Source organism: Heterodontus francisci, chromosome 9 (genome assembly GCF_036365525.1).
Source record: "Heterodontus francisci isolate sHetFra1 chromosome 9, sHetFra1.hap1, whole genome shotgun sequence".
Lineage (NCBI taxonomy): Eukaryota > Metazoa > Chordata > Chondrichthyes > Heterodontiformes > Heterodontidae > Heterodontus > Heterodontus francisci.
Genome location: NC_090379.1, coordinates 13,058,458 through 13,079,141, shown reverse-complemented (window position 1 = coordinate 13,079,141; position 20,684 = coordinate 13,058,458). Strand labels below are relative to the sequence as shown.

Genomic DNA, 20,684 nt, shown 5'->3' with positions numbered 1-20,684 from the left:
ATGATTTCCTGTTTGCCAATGACTGTGCACTAGTTACTGGTTCAGAGCTGGACATGCAATGCAGTATGGACATATTCTCCAACGCATGCAACAACTTTGGCCTTATGATCAGCACAAAGAAAACTGAAGTAATGTACCAGCCTCCTCCAGGAAAGCCCCATCTCGAGCCCAATGTTTCAGTCCATGACCAGAACCCGTCAGCAGCGGATAAGTTCACTTATCTCGGCAGGACACTCTCTCGAGTTGTCTATATCGATGATGGGACACATGCAAAAATTGTCAAAGCAAGTATAGCCTTTGGCAGACTTCGAACGTCAGTCTGGGAATGAAGAGGAGGAAGTCTGCCTACCAAACTGAGAGTCTACATATCAATAGTCCTGCCCATTCTGCTCTACGCATGCAAGACTTTTGACTGTGTACCCGCGTCACGTCAAGAAGCTCAACCACTTTCACTTGAGCTGCTTTTGGAAGCTTCTGAAGATCAGACAGCAGGACAAAATAGCAGACACTGAGGTGCTCACCCGAGCTGGCATGTCGAGCATCCACATCACATTGAGATCGTCACAACTGAGTTGGGCTGGTCATGTCGCCAGAATGTCTGACATCTATTCACAAAGTGGGAAACACTGCACAGTACGAAATAATGGGGGCGAAATTGGAGAGCCGCCCAAAAATGACCGCAGGGATCATGTGGTACAATTAACCTAGTCCTGTTTCTTCTGATGCAGGCAGCATGCAGACTTCATGCTGCCTGCGTATTAATGTGATTGTAACATGCAGCTGGTGCTAACTGCACTGTTCAGAGCCTGCACGCCTCAGCAAGGGGCCCAAGTTCATGCGAGGCTAACACCACTTAAAGCTATCCTGCACCTCTTAAAGGGGAGGTGCACTCTGACTGCAGCAGGAGCTGGAAGCGGCTGGGGTAGACTGACTAAGCAAAAAGAACACAGAATGATGGCGCAACAGGGCAGAAAGCAGATTCTCAGGTACAGCACTGGAGGCCTTGGTCAGGAAGTGGGCTGGATGAGAGACATCCTCTATCCACAGGGGACCAGGAGACCCGCCAGAGAAAGTAATGGGAGCATATAATCATCGTGCTCAATGGGAGCCCCAAGGACCTGGATGCCGTGCTGCAAGAGGTTCGATGACCTCACCTGAGTGGTCAACGTCAGTGAGTGCATCTTCAAATGAACCACTAGCTTCACACTGCTCAATTCACCATCAGCCCCTCCCCCCAACCTCCTCACTCACCTACTAACCATTTCTAATAACTCCAGTTCGTACCTGATATTCACAGCTTCACCTCACCTGGATGAGGCCATGGAAGGATTTTGAAACAAGAACCATTTTGAAATCCCTTTTGGCTTGGGACTGGAGTCACATATACATTCCAGACCTGGAAACGACAGCAGGTTTCCTTCCCTAAAGAATATTATTGAACAAGTTGGGTTTTTAACGAAGATCTGACAGCTTTGTTGTCACTCGGCCTTGGACTTGTGCGATGAACAATGGATTCTATTATGCTGAGGCCTGTTGGTTGTAGTGACAACTACTTTGCCATTGCTCATTGCTGAAAGCCTTGCCTATTCCACTCTGCAATAATATCAGTTTGACTTTGAACATTACTGACTGATTCACACAGCAGCTACCCATCTGAGCATCATGTTGAATGCAATTGAGCAAATATCAACACATGACCACCCACCTCCAACTGCTCCAGCCTACACTCCAGCTACTGGTTGTCTGACTCGTCCATCCTCGTGATGCTCCACCCTCCCACACCAATGACAAATTGAACAGATTCTCTGTTAGCCGATCGGATGATTCCTGACTGTCATTCAACCAGCAGTTTTCCCACCTCCCATCTCCAATATTTTTATAACTGTCAATATATTTTTTTTGAATATTTTAATTTAACAGTTAACATATGCACGGTGTGATCTCCTAGACTGGTTTGTGATCTACTGGATAGCTTTGTGATCTCCTGGATCAGTTTGGAATCTCTTGGACTGGTTTCAATCACCTGAGGGGGACAGAGAGGAATTTTTCACATTTTATTTCCTCCTTGTTGGCCATGAGTTTTCCTCTGTTTTGTTTTTCTCCCAGGAAGGGGAAGAAAGGGGGCTGCAGGTGGGGGTGAAATGGGAGGGGACGTGTTTAGTAATAACGCTCCAGCCATTGTGAGTGAGGGGCAAGCTTGAGGGACAAGTTGGCCTTTTCATACCCATCATTTTCAGATATTCATATGTTGTACAAATGCACCTTTGAAGATATTCTCTTAGTATCTGTACTTCAATTTAGTGACATCTGTTTAGATGCAGACTGCAGTCAGCCAGTCTGCAGGATGGGGTTTGGAAGTGAGCAGTTAACTGTTTTGTGATGATCAGTCAAAACTCAATCAACAACACAGCATCTCCCAAAGTCCCAGCTAAGAGTCTGCAATTTCAAATCTGATTTAACAAGGCAAATCAATCCAACATGCCACACACTGGTCACAGGAAGCTAATGGACCAATGGGCATTCTGTGCCCCTAATTCATACCTACCCTGGCACCTACTAAAGGTCTAACCATGGGCAAGGAACCAGAGGCTCCCTGCCCCGTGATCCGGTACATTCTGGAGTTGCGATTTGCCAAGTTAAAACAAGATCCACCGACGCACAGTGGCTGCAGTGCGTACCATCAACAGCAGCTTACCAAACTCCTCCAATAGCACCTTCCAAATCTATAACCTCTACCACCTAAAAGAACAAGGGCAGCAGACGCTACCTGCAAGTTCCCCTCCAAGTCATGCACCATCCTGACTTGGAAATATATCACTGTTCCTTCATCATTATGGTGTCAAAATCCTGGAACTGCCTCCCGAACAGCACTGTGGGTGTACCTACCCCACATGGACTGCAGTGGTTCAAGAAGGCAGCTCACCACCACCTTACCAAGGGCAATTAGGGATGGGGAATAAATGTTGGCCTTGCCAGCAACGCCCACTCCCTGAGAATGACTAAGTAAAGAGCTATTAACTTGCTCAGCCTGCAAAGTTGCTGAACTATGATAAGCTTTCTTGATTCCTATCACTCGATGCAAATCCGAGCAACAGCAGACAGAGAAGAACACCTGCTAGATTTATACTTGGTTACTAGTTTGTGCTCCATTCATCTCACCCTCTCATTCTGTGCAATCTCCCCTTTATTTTTACTGCCTTGTCCCTGCTCAGTCTTTAAATTACTGTCTTTAACTGCTGTCTTAAGGCAATTTTATCCCCCAGTTTGTTGACCTCTTTATATCATTGAGGACATCATTTCTTGACTGACTGTGAACAGCAAGCAGTAATCTACAAGGAGAAACTACACGCACTTCAACAGCGGGAGGAAAAGGGGCATGAGAGGGAGAGGGGAGGACAAGAGGGAGGGGGAGAAGGTAGAGTGAGGGAAGGAGAGGGAGTTAGAGGTGAAGGAGAAAGGGAGAGGAGCGGGAAGGTGGGAGGAGAGGGAGTGAGAGGTTATGGAGGTAGGGGAGGGGAAGAGAAAAGGGAGAGAGAGGTGGTGAGTGAGGGGTGAGGGATTGAGGGGAGGGGACAGGAGAGGAAAGGAGAGGGAGTAAGAGATGAGGGAAGGAGGGGAGGGGGAGAGAAGGGAGGGGAGGAGAGTGAGGGATAGGACGGGAGTGAGAGGTGAAACCCAAGGTGGTGAGATACTTGAGTTTGTTTCAGTGGAGTAGAAACACCGGGAGAAACTGCAGCACATTGGAAGTAAAATTAATTTAGATGGGATGCTGTTACTGGAGTTTAATTTAGTCCCAACTTCTGTTTTGAAATACACTGTTTAATGCAGCATTCATCATCCCGCGGCACCTGTCGGAACGACAGAAATCGCAAGTGTTTTTCAATTTCAATGTGAATTTAGCAAGCGAAAAAAACCAGCTCGCTATTCTAAACCCAAAGATTAAGAGAAAACATATTATGGAGGATTGTGAAGCTATTATTAATGTACCTGTTTTAAATACCCAGTTCTGGCTAAGCCAGGTGACGGAGGAGAGAGAGAGAGGGAGGGAGGGTGGAGAGGCAGAGTTTGCATTGTTACCACCTGCAGTAGCGCTTTGACTGTGGATTGAGTTTGTCTCCGCCAGCAGACAGGGACTGCGAGTGAGACAGAGAAAGGAGAAGCTTTTTTTTTTACCGAGGGAGGGAAATGTTTGAAAGTCAGCACTCGGAGAGCCGGAGTCCAGATAAATGAAGAGTTGTACAGAGCTGGAGAGCAAGTTGCAGATGGCGGAGATAAGTGAATGAAACCTTTTGGCCTCCCTCCAGTCTCTCTGCTTCGCTTAGACTCTTCAGTCAGTTTCAGGAGTGTTGTTAATTTCACATTCAATGAAGTGAAGGTGGACACAACAAGCAGAGCCGCCGGAGATCTTACACTGTCAAGAGCAAAACACTGGAAAAGTGCACCACAAATTTACAAATACAAGACTGGCAACACATCCTTTTCAACAGATGAGAGATGACAAAAATTCCTGTGATTTTTTTTCTTTTTTCTTTGGAGGGGGGACTCGATCTGATCAAAGAGAAGTAGCATTCAGAAGTAGCATCAGACGGAAGGGATTTGGGGACCAGCCTCTGGGATTGAGGAGAAGGTATGAAAACGCCACCCGTGGATGATATCAACTGGCTCCTTGGTCCGTGTGTGTGGAAGCCCATGAAGCACAAAAATGCGGAGAGATACAGACAGGAGCAGGAGCCCGTGTTTGTTTGGAGAGATTGATAGTGATCCCGAGGAGAATGAAATGATTAGGAGGTGGGATGTTTCGGTTTTGCCTGTGTGTGTGTGTGTGTCTCAAATTAAATGAGTTCAAAGAGAGAGGGAGAGAGGCATCTGGATGAGTATTAACTCTTGACCAGACTGTGAGACAAGGTTCCTGTGTCACTCTATTTAACAGGGAACAGTAAAAGCAGCAGCCTGTTAGAATGAGTCTGCCTGATTCCAGCTGCTCCCAGGTCTTTGCATCGTAAAAGGGGGAGAAGATCCAAACTGGGGCATGTTGCAGATACACGGTGAGCCCTGAAATCAAAGAGTGGCCTCAGCCAACCTGATCTGCCTCTCCCCATCCTCCCCTCCCCGTGGTGAAGGTGATGGCTGGCCCAGGGGGCTGCTTTAGCCACTTAAACGAGGACAACGCACGCTTCGCTCTGTTGGCCCTGCTCATCGCCCTCTACCTGGTGTGTGGAGCCGCCGTCTTCTCGGCCATAGAACAGCCCAAAGAGAAGGAATCCCAACGCCAGTGGCTGCAGAGGAAGGAAAACTTCACCCAGAGGTACAACATCAGCTGGGCCGAGCTCAGGAACTTTCTGCGGGACTATGAGGAAGCCAATGTGGCCGGGGTCCGGGTGGATGAGACCAGACCCCGCTGGGATTTCACTGGCTCCTTTTATTTCGTTGGTACCGTCGTTTCCACCATAGGTAAGGAGGCGTTTGTTGGAGATATTTATTCCCCCAAGGAATAACATTTCTGCATTCATCATTGTGCAAAAACAAAAAATCCCTGTAAATGATGAATAGACTAGTGGCAAACAGCAGGTTTAGAATGAACGGCGTTGAGTTTCAGCACCTCCCCTGGCGTTGCTCATAGTGAGTGGGCTGTGCTTAGCCCTGGTTCTGTGGGTAGGGCCCTCTCCCCTCTGAGCCAGTGAATCCTGGGTCCCAGTCCCCCTCTGGAGACTCCCAGTGCCATTACTGAGTGGGTGCAGCATTGACAGAGGTGCCAATGAGATGTTAAATGAAAGTTCCTTGCAGGTGGATCGGAAAGATCCCACGGCAGGGAGAGGATCCTGGGCCAATAATTTCCTTTGACCAACATCACTAAAGCAGACTTTTTGATTATTATTATATTACTATGGGAGCTTGCTGTGTGCAAATTGGCTGTCCTGTTAGTGACTGCAGTTCATTGGCGAAAAATAGAGGAGATATTAAGTAAACCAATCAAACGCAAAGAGGATAAAACCCCTTGTCGGGATGGATTGCATTTTAAGAATATACATAAGAAATAGGAACAGGATTGGACCATTTGGCCCTTTGAGTCTGCTCCGACATTCGATGTGATCATGACTGATCTTCTGCCTCAATTCCACCTTCCTGCCCGCTCTCTGTATCCCTTGATTCCCTGAGAGACCAAAAATCTATCTATACCAGCCTTAAATATATTCAACAATGGAGCATCCACAACTCTCTGGGGTAGAGAATTCCAAAGATTCGCAATACTTTAAATTACAGGAGTAAAACAAATGGACATGGTCTACACTAACAAAATGTAATTATAGAGCAATAGTAAAAAAAAAACTCATCATGGGTAGAGGCAGCACATGCATTAGAACCATTTAATAGTTAACAGAAGATACAGTAACGTCATTCTCGGTGGATAAATTACGAGCTGAATAGCTTTCCTCATCTATAATTATCTGGTGATCTTCTGAAAACAGGCCATGAGCAACAAACAATTACAAGCAAAGAGCATCAGCAGTCAGTGAGGTCAGTTCATCTGAGTGAAGTAATTTCTCCTCATCTTGGTCTTAAATGTTGAGCCCCTTATCCTGAGACTGTGTCCCTGTGTTCTAGATTCCCCAGCCAGGGGAAACAATCTCTCAGTGTCAAACCCCTTCAGAATCTTGTATGTTTTAATGAGATCACCTCTCATTCTTCTCAACTCCAGAGAATATAGACCCAATTTACTCAGCCTCTCATTTTAAGAGCCTAGAGAAGAGACACCAGAATCACTATTACACGTATTTGATAATTTGTTGGGAAAAGGTGTCATGCCACAGATCTGGCAGAGAGCTGACTTTATCCCTATATTTAAGAAGGGAGATGGAACATGTTCAGGGAAGTATAGACCAGTCAGCTTAAAATCAGTGGTAGGAAATATGGAATCCCTATTAACGGAGAGAATAGAAAAATTTCTAGAAACCAAAAATATAATAATGGATAGTGAGCTTAGATTTCAAAAGGGGAAGTCTGTACAGTATTGGTCTCCTTATTTAAGCAGAGATATATTTGCTTTGGAAGCAGTTCAGAGAAAGTTCACAAATCTGAACCTTGGATGAAGGGGTTATCTTATGAGGAACGGTTCAGCAGTTTGGGCCTATATTCATTGGAGTTTAGAAGAACGAGAGGTGATCTTATTGAAACATAGAAGATTCTGAGGGGATTTGACAGGGTAGATGCTGAGAGGATGTTTCTCCTGGTGAGGGAATCTAGAACAGTTGCAAAGTAAGAGATCTCCTATTTAACACTAAAATGAGGAGGAATTTCTTCTCCCAGAGTGTCGTTAGTCTTTGGAATTCTCTTCCCCAAAGAGCTGTGGAGGCTGGGTCATTGAATATATTCAAGGCTGAGTTAGACAGAGTTTTGATCTACAGGGGAGTCAAGGGTTATGGGAGGCAGGCAGGAAAGTGGAGTTAAGACCACAATTAGATCAGCCATGATCTTATTGAATGGCCTACTCCTGCTCCTGTTTCTTATGGCAAAAGCAAACTACTGCTGATGCTGGTAATCTGAAGCAAAAACAGAAAATGCTGGAAATACTCAGCTGGTCAGGCAGCATCTATGGAGAGAAAAATAGAGTTAACGTTTCAGGTCTGTGTGAACTTTCGTCGGAACACAGTGGCAGAGGTGGGAAGTGGGCTCCCACAAGGATTAGCGCTGTGACCACACAGTGTCCCTTTAAGGCCAGAAGATCTAATTCAGGGAGATCCAAACCATGGGCATGTAACATACAAGGGGTTTAACAGGTTAAATTATGAGGACAGACTGCATAAACCTGGTTGGTATTTCCTCAAGAATAGAAGATTGTCGGGTGATCTTACCAAGGTGTTTAAAATGGTAAAAGTATTCAATTAAGAGAAGCTATTTCCTGTGATGGGGGAAATCCAGAACAAGGCAGCACAATCTTAAAATTAGAGCCAGGACGTTTCAAAGGGAAATTAGGAAGAACTTTTCAAATAAAGGGAAGGTGAAATCTGGACTGCTCTCCCCCAAAAAGCTGGGGGTTAATTGGAGCTTTCAAGGCTGAGATTAGTGGATTTTTTGTTGGACAAGGGTATCCAGAGTAATGGAGCCAAGGCAGGTAAATGAGATTGAGGAACAAATTGGCCGTGGTCTAAATGAATGGCAAAGCAGGTCAGAGGGGCTGAATGGCCTACTCACGTTCCTACGTCACTCCCTCCCATAATCAGCTACCAAGTTTATATTTTATAGGGAATTAATTTGGCTGCTCACCGTTCCTGCTCTTTATAGTATTTTGAATTCTCATGTTGTAATTTGTCACAAGTGATGATTACAACCAGTTGTCATTTCACATTGCATCACAAGAGTGTATTTCACTTCCTACCTTCTGAGTCTATGACCTGTAGGTGATGAAATTAAATGCAGAGCACATGACTTCCTGCTCATTTCATGATGTGAAACAGGTTGTGGTTAATTAAATGGTTTTGCAAAGTGAAAACGTTTCCATTTAAAGTAATTTAATGGCAATTCAGAAATAACCGAGACAATTTCCCTTGTTTAGTAAAGGATGATTGCATTTTGAATGAAGCCGGAACACCTTTTTGCAGTGATTCCCTTATTAAAGCCAAGTTGAATGATTTCGCAAGAATACCGATACTGTCGGTCAGAGAAGCATAGGTAGAAACATGGGAACAAGAATAGGCCATTCAGCCCCGCAATACAATGTATACTTTATCTGATCTGTATACTAACTCCATCCACCCACCTTGGCTCCACATCCCTTATTAATCTATCGATCTCAGATTTCGAGTTATTAATTGAGCTAGCGTCAACTGCTTTTTGTGGCAGAGAATTCCATACTTCTATCACCCTTTGCTTAATGAAGTGTTTCCTAACTTCTCTCCTGAACGGTCTGCCTGTTCGCCTACCATGGGTGTTGCAGCAGAGAAACAAGCCATTCAGCCCATTAAGAATGTGCTGGTGCCTTTCTTCACCTGGTCTAATAGGCTCATGTGGAGCATAAGTAGAAGCATAAACACCAGCATGGATCTGTTGGACTGAGTGGCCTGTTGCTCTGCTGTAAGTACTATGTAATCCCATTCTTCTGCATGGTCTCTAATGTTTAATATTCATTGTTTTCCAAGCAACTATCAAACTCCCCTTTTAAAAGAATCCATTCAACCCTATTTCACCCAAAGTACTGGATAGAGTTTTGCTCTCCTTACCTAAGGAGGGATATACTTTCCTTAGAGGGAGTACAACGAAGGCTCACTAGACTGGTTTCTGGGATGAGGGGATTGTTTTATGAGGAGAGATTGAGTAGACTAGGCCTATATACCCTAGAAAAATGAGAGGTGATCAAATGTATCAAATTCTTAAGGGGCTTGACAGGGCAGATACTGGGAGGATGTTTCTCCTGCCTGGGGAATCCAGAGCTAGGGGTAACAGACTCAGAATAAAGGGTCAGCCATTTAGGACTGAGATGAGGAGAAATTTCTTTACTCCAAGGCTTGTGAATCTTTGGAATTCTCCATCCCAGAGAGCTGTGAATGCTCAGTCATTGAGTATATTCAAGACAGAGATTGATAGATTTTTGGTTACCAAGAGACTCAAGGGATATGGGGATAGTGCGGGAAGGTGGAGCTGAATAGATGATCAGTCTTGATCTTATTGAATAGTGGAGCAGGCTCGAAGGGCCAAATGGCCTACTCCTGCTACTGTTTCTTATGACCTGATGTTCTAAGGTAAAGAACTCCACATTGTAACCAGCTTGTTGAAAGAATTTTTCTGACTTGGCCTTTAATTCCTTTTGTGCCCTCTCGTTATCATTATTATCTCGTCATTAGCCTTTGTCATCTTGACAACCTCCATCAGGTTTCCTCTCCTGGAAGAACGTCTCAACTTCTCAAGTGTCACTGCACCACTGTAACCTTTCACGCTAGTAATATCCGAATGAATTTACACTGCAACTTTTCCCATTATTTTTATAGCCAGACTATAATAGAGTACCTCAAACTATCTAAAGTCTTGATAAATTCAACATTATCTATTGGCTTTTGAACTCACTGGTTTTAGATGAGAAACCAAGGATTCTGTTTGCCTTTTTAATATTTTATTTACACAGCCACCTTTTGATAACTGACGAATTTATGGTCCATCTTCTAGTTTGCTCCATTTAAAATAGCAACAACAACTTGCATTTATGTGCCTCCTTTCATGCCGTAAAAATATCTCATGCCGCTTCACAGGAGCACTAACAACAAAATTTGACCCTGAGCCACATAAGATGATAATAGGACACGCTTAATCATACAGGTAGGTTTTAATTTTTAAAAATCTTACCATTTAAGGACTATTTCGACTTTTTCACATTTTGTTACGTTAAACTGCATCTGCCGCCTATTTTTCCACCCTGCTCACATATTCATGTGCTCTTCCAGTATTTCACAATCCTTCTTATGGTTTGGATTAGATTGCACTTCGTATCATTTGCTTTGCATGCACAATGAACTGCATTGAAACTGTTCAAAGCTACTTTACCAAGCACTCTCCCAGCAGGTAGGATCCTACATCTGGGCTCAATTTAGGTCCAAGGTGAAGTGGTTATAGGCACTAAAATAAAAGCAAAATACTGCAGATGCTGGAAATCTGAAATAAAAACAAGAAATGCTGGAACCACTCAGCAGGTCTGGCAGCATCTGTGGAAAGAGAAGCAGAGTTAACGTTTCAGGTCAGTGACCCTTCTTCGGAGTGATCCTTCTTCGGAGGGTCACTGATCCGGAACGTTAACTCTGCTTCTCTTTCCACAGATGCTGCCAGACCTGCTGAGTGGTTCCAGCATTTCTTGTTTTTATTTATGGTTATATGCACTACTCAGTGAAAGCAAGAAGGACTTGGGAACATTGGAGCAGGAATTGGCCATTCAGTCCCTTGAGGTGTTCCGCTATTCAATGAGATCGTGGCTGCTCTGCACCATAATTCCACATCCCCGCCTTTTCTCCATATCCATTCATACCTTTGGCTAAGAAAAATCTATCAATCTCAGATTTAAAATTAACAATTGATCCAGCGTCAATTGTCACTTGCAGAAGAGAGTTCCAAACTTCTACCGCCCTTTGCCTGTGTTTCCTCATTTCACTCCTGAAAGGCCTAGCTCCAGTTTTAGATGGTGCTCCCTCGTCCTAGGCTCCCCAGCGAGTGGAAATCGTTTCTCTTTATCTACTGTATCTGCTCCCTTTAATATCTTAAATACTTCGATCAAAGCTCCCCTTAACCTTTTTGCATTCATATAGCACCTTTCACAAACTCAGGATATTCCAAAGTGCTTTACAGCCAATAAAGTACTTCTGAAGTGTAATCACCTCTTGTAATGTAGAAAATGTGTCTGCCAATTTGCGCACAGCAAGCTCCCACAAACAGCAATGTGGTAATGACTAGATAATCTGTTCTAGTGATGCCGTTTGAGACATAAATATTGGCCAGGACACCAGGGAGAACTCCCTTGCTTGTCTTCAAGTTAGTGCCATTGGATCTTCTTTGTCCACTGAGAAGGCAGATGGGGCCTCGGGTTTAATGTCTTGTCTGAAGGACAACACCTCTGACAATACAACATTCCCTCAGTACGGCACTGGAAGTGCCAGTCTGAATTGCGTGCTTAAGTCTCTGGATTAGAATCTTCTGATTCAGAGGTGAGAATGCTACCCACTGAGTTGTGGATGTGATCATTAATAGAGAGAGAGAGATTTTTTAAAGGATGAATGAAAGATGCAGTCACACTCCTTGTTCTCCTCCCCCCCAACCCAACTTGATACTGTTTCTAATCCTGTACTGTCCTCAGTCACTTGCTTGAACCAGAGGAATATGCTTCCACAAATAGGCAGAGTACAGAAACCAAGCATAACCTGTTTGCGATACTTAATGAGTTGATTTCAATTTGTTTGGAAATGTAATATCAAAACTGGGTCCCGAGACATGCTCCTGCTTATAATTTACTTCAATAAAGTGCAATTGCCAATCTGAATGCAAGGAATTCCCAGCACCCACACATCTGCTCCGAGCTTCTGTTAGATAGAATTTACAGAACAGAAACAGGCCATTGGGCCCAACAGGTCCATGTTGGTATCTTCCATCTTATTTCATCTCATTCTATCAGTATATCTTTCTAATATATCCACCTAACATTTAAAAAGGGCAACTTTGAATTTTTGACATTAAATTTCCCATCTTCTTCATGCAGTTGGCTCTTGATACATTATTCTTCCAAATATTTTCCAATGCCTTAAAAAACGAGAACCGGAGCATTGTCTATGTCAGCTTTGTAAAATATATACTGTTCATTCGATAAAATTGCTTCTCCAAAGGCTTTTCTTCAGTACTGAGAGAAACCACTGTGTTAAACACAAGCTAGCTTTGTATGGGTCTGCTACTACTCAGGATACTCAGACTCCAATGCAACATTTTCCTTTTTGAGATGGGAGTTTATTTTTCCTGTGTCATCCCAGGTAGTGGGAACCAACGCCATGGAAGCCAACCCAACACATGCACACACACAAACCTTTTACAACAGAGGTCGCTCAACAGTGATCAGAAGTGGGAACTCCAGCTTGTTTTTGCTCCTTCCGCTGCCAAGGAACGTTAAGACTATCACCTCCTAACCCTACCATTGCTGAGATCAGTTAGCTGAATGTTGACAGGCTACTACTCAGGTATGTGGCATGAGTGGGTAGCACTCTCACCTGAGTCAGAAGGTTGTGGGTTTGGGCTCAACTGCAGAAACAGAGAGAGAGAGAGAGGGGAAACAGAGAGAGGGGGGGAACACAGAGAGCAAGGCTGACTCAGAAAGGGGGGGGGAACAACATAGAGATTGGGGAACACAGGGAGAGAGAGAGACAGTGATAGAGAGAGATCTCACTCCTGAAAGATGGGCATCTGTCCAGAATACTCTGCATCGCTACATCAAGTTTACGGGCAGAGATTGATTACTTATGCAAGCAAAAACAATACCAGGTATGTCACTAAATCAGTTTTCAATATAGTGACGAGAAAGTAAGTCAATAAATTATTCTTCTCATTTAAAGCTTTGTCACAAAAATGCACATTTATTGTTGTTTTTATTAGTAAGATAAATTTTTAATGCCTTTAGCTTTTGAAATTTGCTCATCGGCACCCCCCATCCCCCCACCACGGGCCAAGCGAAAATTGTAATGTGGCCCTCCACCCGAAAACTAAAGGCAACCCTGGTATAAAAGATCCCATGGCACTATTTCAAAGAAGAGCTGGGGTGGTGTCCTGGCCGATATTTATTCCTCAACCCAATTCCTCAAATATCATAGAGTCATAGAGTTATAAAGCATAGAAGCAGGCCCTTCAGCCCATCGTGTCTGTACCATCCATTAAGCATCTATCTATTCTAATCTCATTTTCCAGCACTTGGCCCATAGCCTTGTATGCTATGGTGTTTCAAGTGCTCATCTAAATACTTCTTAAATGTTGTGAGGATTACTGCCTCTACCACCCCTTCAGGCAGTATGTTCCAGATTCCAACCACCCTCTGGGTGAAGCAAATTTTCCTCAACTCCCCTCTAAACTTCCTGCCCCTTACCTTAAATCTATGCCCCCTGGTTATTGACACCTCCGCTAAGGGAAAAAGTTTCTTCCTATCTATCCTATCAATGCCCCTCATAATTTTGTATATCTCAATCAGGTTCCCCCTTAGCCTTCTCTGCTCTAAGGAAAACAACACTAGCCTATCCAGTCTCTCTTCATAGCTGAAATGCTCCAACCCAGGCAACATCCTGGTGAATCTCCTCTGCACCCTCTCCAGTGCAATCACATCCTTCCTATAGTGTGGCGACCAGAACTGTACACAGTACTCCAGCTGTGGCCTAACTAGCGTTTTATACAGCTCCATCATAACCTCCCTGCTCTTATATGGTACGCCTCGGCTAATAAATGCAAGTATCCCATCTGCCTTCCTAACCACCTTATCTACCTGTGCTGCTGCCTTCAGTGATCCATGGACAAGTACACCAAGGTAAAGGCCTGCTCGGGTCTGCAAAAAAAAACCCCGACCTGAGCCCGACAGAACCAAATCCGACCTGTGCCCAACCCCGCCCGAGTCCTTCCATTTTTTCCCACGCCCGACCCGACCATCAGTTAACTTACCTTCCATTTTTCACTTTGTTGTTGATCTGCACAAGCTTAAAATAACTGAAACAAAACCATCTTTCTAGTCCAAAAATTAAATTAACATTGGAGCCACTTACTTGTGATAGAGCGTGTCCGACCAGGCCTGACCTGAGCCCAAATGCTGAACCCGGAAGTACAACCCCACCCAACACATGTCGTGGGGTCCCGTCGGGTTCGGGTTGGGTAGCAGGCCTTTACACCAAGGTCCCTCTGTACTTCGTTACATTGTTAAAACAGATTATCTAGTCAGAATCACATTACAGTTTGTGGGATCTTGCTGTTTACATTGGCTGCCACGTTTCCTATATTACAACAGTTACAATAACACAAAAAACGATTTCATTGGCTGTAAAGCACTATGTGATATCCTAAGGTTGTGAAAGGTGCTATCAAAATCCACGCCTTTTCTCTTCATTCTATCCTCCATCCAACGTAAACATGAGGGCATCCAAACTTCTGCTGCCCGTGTCCTAACTCGCACCAAATCCCATTCACCTCGCTGACCGACACTGACTCCCAGTCCAGCAACACCTTGATTTTAAAACCCTCATCCTTGTTTTCAAATCCCTCTTCATCTTCCTATCTCTGTAATCTCCTTCAGACCCACAACCCTCTGAGATATCTGCATTCCTCTGGTCCTGGCCTGTTGAGCATTCCCGAATTTAATCGCTCCATCATTGCCAGCTGTGATTTCAGCTGTCTGGGCCCTGAGCTGTGGAATTCCCTCCCTAAACCTCTCCCTACTCTCTCTCTCCTCCTTTAAGATGCTCCTTAAAACATCCCTCTTTGACCAAGCTTTTGGTCATCTGTCCTAATATCTCCTTATGCGGCTCGGTGTCTAATTTTGTTTGATAACAATCCACTGGAATGCCTTGGGATGTTTTACATTAAAGTCACTATATAAATGCAAGTAGTTGTTATCAAATATGGGCAACAGCAGTTGTAAGGGGACTATAACTGGTTCTAGTTTTTCACCTGAAATCGATAGACTTTTGTTGGGTAAGGGGATCAAAGGATTCTGGAGCAAAGACAGGTAAATGGAGTTGAGGTACAGATGAGACATAATCTAATAGAATGGCAGAGCAGGCTCAAGGGGCTGAATGGCCTCCTCCTGTTCCTGTGTACTGGGTCTAGGTTACAATGTGGGGGAAAATCAGCCCAGTTTCCAACTACTGGTCACTACCCAGTAATTCTGGTCATCCTGTGGATATCAAGGGAGCACTAGAAAAGGCTGAGCTGTGGTCAGGGCCAGCCTCTGGTCTGCATGGCAAGATTCCACACTCGCATTGCACTTATCAAGTAAGTCACTTGAGACACTTGTAACCAAATGCTTAAGAATGCGAGAAAGGATAAAACAAGCAAAGGCCATTTGACCAATTAAGCATCCTCTTTTCACCGAATATGTACAATCTACCAATGGTAGCCGACTTCATTTAACCTCCTTGATCCCAAACTAAATCAAGAAAACAACTCATCCTATCCCTATATTAGAATCTGTATAGCACCTTTCACGACCAGCGGCCGTCTCAAAGTGCTTTACAACCAATGAAGTACTTTTGAAGTGTAGTCACTGTGTGATGTATGTAATCTCACCACCTAACCCGTGCCCTTGTGTCCTCCACAGAAAATCCCTCTCAAACCCGCTATCCCATGCCCCAACTCCCCCCAACAGTACAGGAACCCTCACATTCCTCTCGGGCTCTGCCTAGCTTTCTTTTTGCTATTTATTTGATTGTTGGATGACTTATTGACGGGCCTCTGTTCAGAGCTGCTTTTAATGTGGTCGCTGGGAGATGAGTGAACAGATAGACATGACACTCCCTTGAACTTTGACTTTGGTCTCTGCTTTCTTTTGATTTGTTCCCCGCTCAGACCAATTTCGATCTGTCGATCGTTTCTGTGTCTGGGCCGGGTGAGGTTTCCCGTGTTGAGTCAAATTAAGCCGCAGGCTCCACTCGTGGTGCCCTTCCATCAGTTTCAGTTTTGGAATCATATTCACCCTATCGGGAGTGAAAATTGTTTGTAACCCAATTTTGATATCACATCTCACTCCTTTGGCCCAGCTCCTTCGATAGAAAGATGTGAATACTGGACAGAGAAAACAAAATTACCTTGACTCTACTGTTCTTTCGATCATAGCCTCAGCACAAAACGCAGCAAGAGCAAACATGGGCATGACCGTCCATTTCACATGGTTTCTGCTCACTGAGGCTATAGTTGAAAGGTCATAGTATCACTGATGTGTTGATTACGGCCCGTGTATCTACAACACCCCTTGCTCTATTGTTGTGTGTTGAATATAAATTAACTGGTTCTTTTGAAGATTGCTTTGTGTTTTATTATCTAGTTTATAATTAAATTAGCTATTTAATCAGAGTGATTAGCCCCAATATATAATTTTTCACGTGGTGTGCAGTATTCATTCTCAATTTAAAAGAACTTTCCCTCCTTCAATCTCTTTCTTTTAATTACATTCCCATTTTACTTTCCAATCTGAAGTGCCGTTGTCATGGCAATGATTAGGGGATCTGTATTCACTATTAATTACACAGCCCAAGAAATTATTTTTATTCTAGTTAAGGCATGGTTTGGCTGGGCTACCTCAAACCTTTGATAGGGTCTGGCAATCTGTTCCCAATCCCCAGAAGTTATTCAGCGATAACCCGTCCTCTGACGCTGCTTCCTTGAACTCAGACATTCCCTGGAACACTGCCGTTTTTCCGCACTCTGTTCCTTCTCCATATCCAGGATCTTCTCCACTCATCTTCCATTGCTCTCCTATTTGCTGATGATTCCATTCTGCCCTCCACAATCATCAACCTTCTTCCAATTGATTTAACCATCGTGGCACAAAACTTGCTGCCCTTTCACGGTGTACCAGCTGAATCTTGATATGTTGGTGCATCTTCACCCACTGATGTGATAATAAAAGTTTTCAGTTCTTCAAAGACCTGAAACTCCCACATTTTCTCTGTCGCTAAAACCCCAAACGCTTCTCTTCCCCGAAACAACTCTTCACCTTCAATGAAACCCACCTCTGTCAATATTTGAATCCTCCTCCCATATCCGATCACCTTCATACCCTGCACAGGATACAACATATAGTCAATCATCTCACCTCAAGCCTCCACACACACAAACATATAGATTTAAGTGTTCAACACCTGGGTGCTGATCAGGTGGAGCACATGACGCGACCTTTATAGGCTCATAGACTCCACCCATTCGAATCAAATCAATTAAAGAGAACTTGAGGAGGTTTCTATAAAGGACGGGCAATCCAGTCCATAGATAACCCCCTCTCCTGTTCACCCTCCCTCACCATGCATTCCCCCCCCACCCCAAACTGTCCTCTCTACCCCCTCACTCACCTCCCCCCGCACACTCTCACCCCACAACCCCCTCTCCCCCCCCCCCCCGCACTGCATCCCCACACTCCCCTCTCTCCCCACAAGCTCTCCTCCAAAACTTTCTTCCACCCCCACACTCTCCTCCTTCCCCATCCTCTCCTCCACCCTCTACTCTCCTCCACACTCTCCCCCACCCTCTCCTCCTCCCCCATCCTCTCCTCCACCCTCTACTCTGCTCCACACTCTCCCCCACCCTCTCCACTTCCCCCAATCTCTCCTCCACACTCTCCCCCACCCTCTCCTCCCACACACTCTCCTCCACCCTCTCCTCCTCCCCCACACTCTGCTCCACCCTCTCCTCCTCCCCCACACTCTCCTCCTCCCCCACACTCTCCTCCACCCTCTCCTCCCTCACACTCTCCTCCGCACTCTCATCCTCCCCCACACTCTCCTCCATCCTCTCCTCCTCCCCCACACTCTCCTCCACCTTCTCCTCCCACACACTCTCCTCCACACTCTCCTCCACCCTCTCCTCCTCCCCACACTCTCCTCCTCCCTCTCCTCCTCCCACACACTGTCCTCCTCCCCCACACTCTCCTCCACCCTCTCCTCCTCCACCACACTCTCCTCCACCCTCTCCTCCTCCCACACACTGTCCTCCTCCCCCACACTCTCCTCCACCCTCTCCTCCCTCAGACTCTCCTCCACCTTCTCCTCCCCCACACTCCTCCACCCTCTCCTCCTCCACCACACTCTCCTCCACCCTCTCCTCCTCCCACACACTGTCCTCCTCCCCCACACTCTCCTCCACCCTCTCCTCCCTCAGACTCTCCTCCACCTTCTCCTCCCCCACACTCTCCTCCACCCTCTCCTCCTCCACCACACTCTCCTCCACCTTCTCCTCCCCCACACTCTCCTCCACTCTCTCCTCCTCCACCACACTCTCCTCCACCCTCTCCTCCCTCACACTCTCCTCCACCTTCTCCTCCCCCACACTCCCGCACATTCTCCTCCTCCCCCACACTCTCCTCCATCCTCTCCTCCTCCACCACACTCTCCTCCACCCTCTCCTCCCTCACACTCTCCTCCACCTTCTCCTCCCACACACCCTCCTCCACCCTCTCCTCCTCCACCACACTCTCCTCCACCCTCTCCTCCCTCACACTCTCCTCCACCCTCTCCTCCTCCTCCACCCTCTCCTCCTCCCCTACACTCTCCTCCACCCTCTCCTCCTCACACTCTCCTCCACACTCTCCTCCTCCCCCACACTCTCCTCCTCCCCCACACTCTCCTCCCCCAAACCCTCCCCCACAACACTCTCCTCTCCCTCTCAATAATTTCCTTTCCCCCACACGCTCTCCTCATCGATCTGAAACGTTAACTCTGTTTTCTCTCTCCACAGATGCTGCCAGATCTGCTGAGTATTTCCAGCACATTCTGCTTGCTGGTTGTGAATTTTGCTGGTTCAGTTTAAGGCTGGGGGGAGGGGCTCTCACTGTCCTCGCTTGAAGCCGCACACAGATATTTCTAACAGGGTCACTGAGTATCACGCAGGAGCCAATTCATTTCTTCACCCTGCCCGCCCTCTTCTCATTTGGAAGTCCTGGGATGAGTGAAGCTTCCTAATACTCTGTCGCCATCAGCTCACTCAGGACAGTCCAGATCCTCCTGAATCCATCTGGCTGATTATAACACATGGTGAAACTCTTCACCCACAAGTATATCCTTCTTAGCCTTAATTTCTGAAACTATGGAAAGAATGCTCTGCAATTCCCTTCCTAAACCTCTCTCCTCCTTTAAGACACTCCTGAAAATCTACCTCTTTGACCAGGATTTCGATCACCTGCCGCAGTAGCTTGTTACATGGCTCGGTGTCAAATATTGTTTGATGACGCTCCTGTGAAGGACCCATGGGACATTTTGTGACATTAAAGGCGCTATATAACTGCAAACGTTTGTTGTTAAATTTATTCTTTAAAAAAAGCTTCTCAAACCCTAAAGGAAAAAAAATCATAAATATTTTGTAAAGATTCATCTTTATGGTATCGGATGCGATCATTTGTGTACAGGAAGCGGAATTATGAATTGGTCTGTTATCTTGTCGAAAATATGCGAGTGCTAATGAGAGAGTTTGCAGTAATTTGCAAACTCTCAGGGGACAAAACTTAAGGATGTTGCCGAGCTAAACTCCTGCGTGAATATAATTCCACACCCATGGTGGATAATCTTTTTGCCAACTAGGAATGATAAACAAGGGATTCATTTATCTGGCTGAATTTCCGGATCAAATAATGCTCTAATGGGCTGTGTGTTTAAGGATGCTGTTTGACTGGAGTGCAAGTTAGGCATTTTAATGGGACCACCCGTGCAACAGTGGCAGTTAACTGTTCGCTCGATCCAACCTCCAATCCTTTATCCATCTCCTCTCTCATTTATTTCTCACTCTCTCCATCCCACCCCTCTCCGATGTACCCCTGCTCTGAGGTGCTGAGTCTAATTGCAGCACTCGCTACCCAACTGAGAATGTAGGAATAGGAAGAGGCCATTCAATCTCTCAAGCCTGTTCTGTCTTTCAGTTAGATCATGGCTGATCTGTATCCTAACTCCATTTACCAGCCTTGGGTCTGTATTCATTAATCTCCTTGCCTAACACAAACCTACTAATTTTAGTTTTGAAATTTTCAAATTTTTTTTTTATTCATTCATGGGATGTGGGCGTCGCTGGCCAGGCCAGCCTTTATTGCCCATCCCTAATTGCCCTTGAGAAGGTGGCAGTGAGCTGCCAACTGAGTGGCTTGCTCAGCCATTTCAGAGGGCAGCATGTAAGGATCAACCACATTGCTGTGGGTCTGGAGTCACATGTAGGCCAGACCAGGTCAGGACAGCAGATTTCCGTCCCTAAAGGACATTAGTGAACCAGATGGGTTTTTACAACAATCGGCAATGGTTTCATGGCCATCATTAGACTAGCTTTTTTAATCCCAGATTTTTTATTAATTGAATTCAAATTCCACTTTCTGCTGTGGTGGGATTCGAACTCATGTCCCCAGAGCAGTACCCTGGGTCTCTGGGTTACTAGTCCAGTGACAATACCACTACGCCCACTGCCCCTCCCCCTCCCCGCTTCTACAGCTTTCTCAGGGGGCAGATTTCCAG

General features: G+C 45.5%; 1 protein-coding gene across 1 annotated transcript in view; it reads left to right on the top strand.

The window, feature by feature from the left end:
• The first annotated feature begins 4,941 nt into the window (after positions 1-4,941).
• The window catches only part of kcnk13a (potassium channel, subfamily K, member 13a), a 35,561-nt gene continuing 19,818 nt past the window's right edge, over positions 4,942-20,684 (top strand). Inside the window, exon 1 of the mRNA XM_068038248.1 lies at positions 4,942-5,451. Within this exon, the coding sequence (XP_067894349.1) occupies positions 5,124-5,451 (328 nt within the window). The 5' untranslated portion in view covers positions 4,942-5,123. The remainder of the gene's footprint in view (positions 5,452-20,684) is intronic.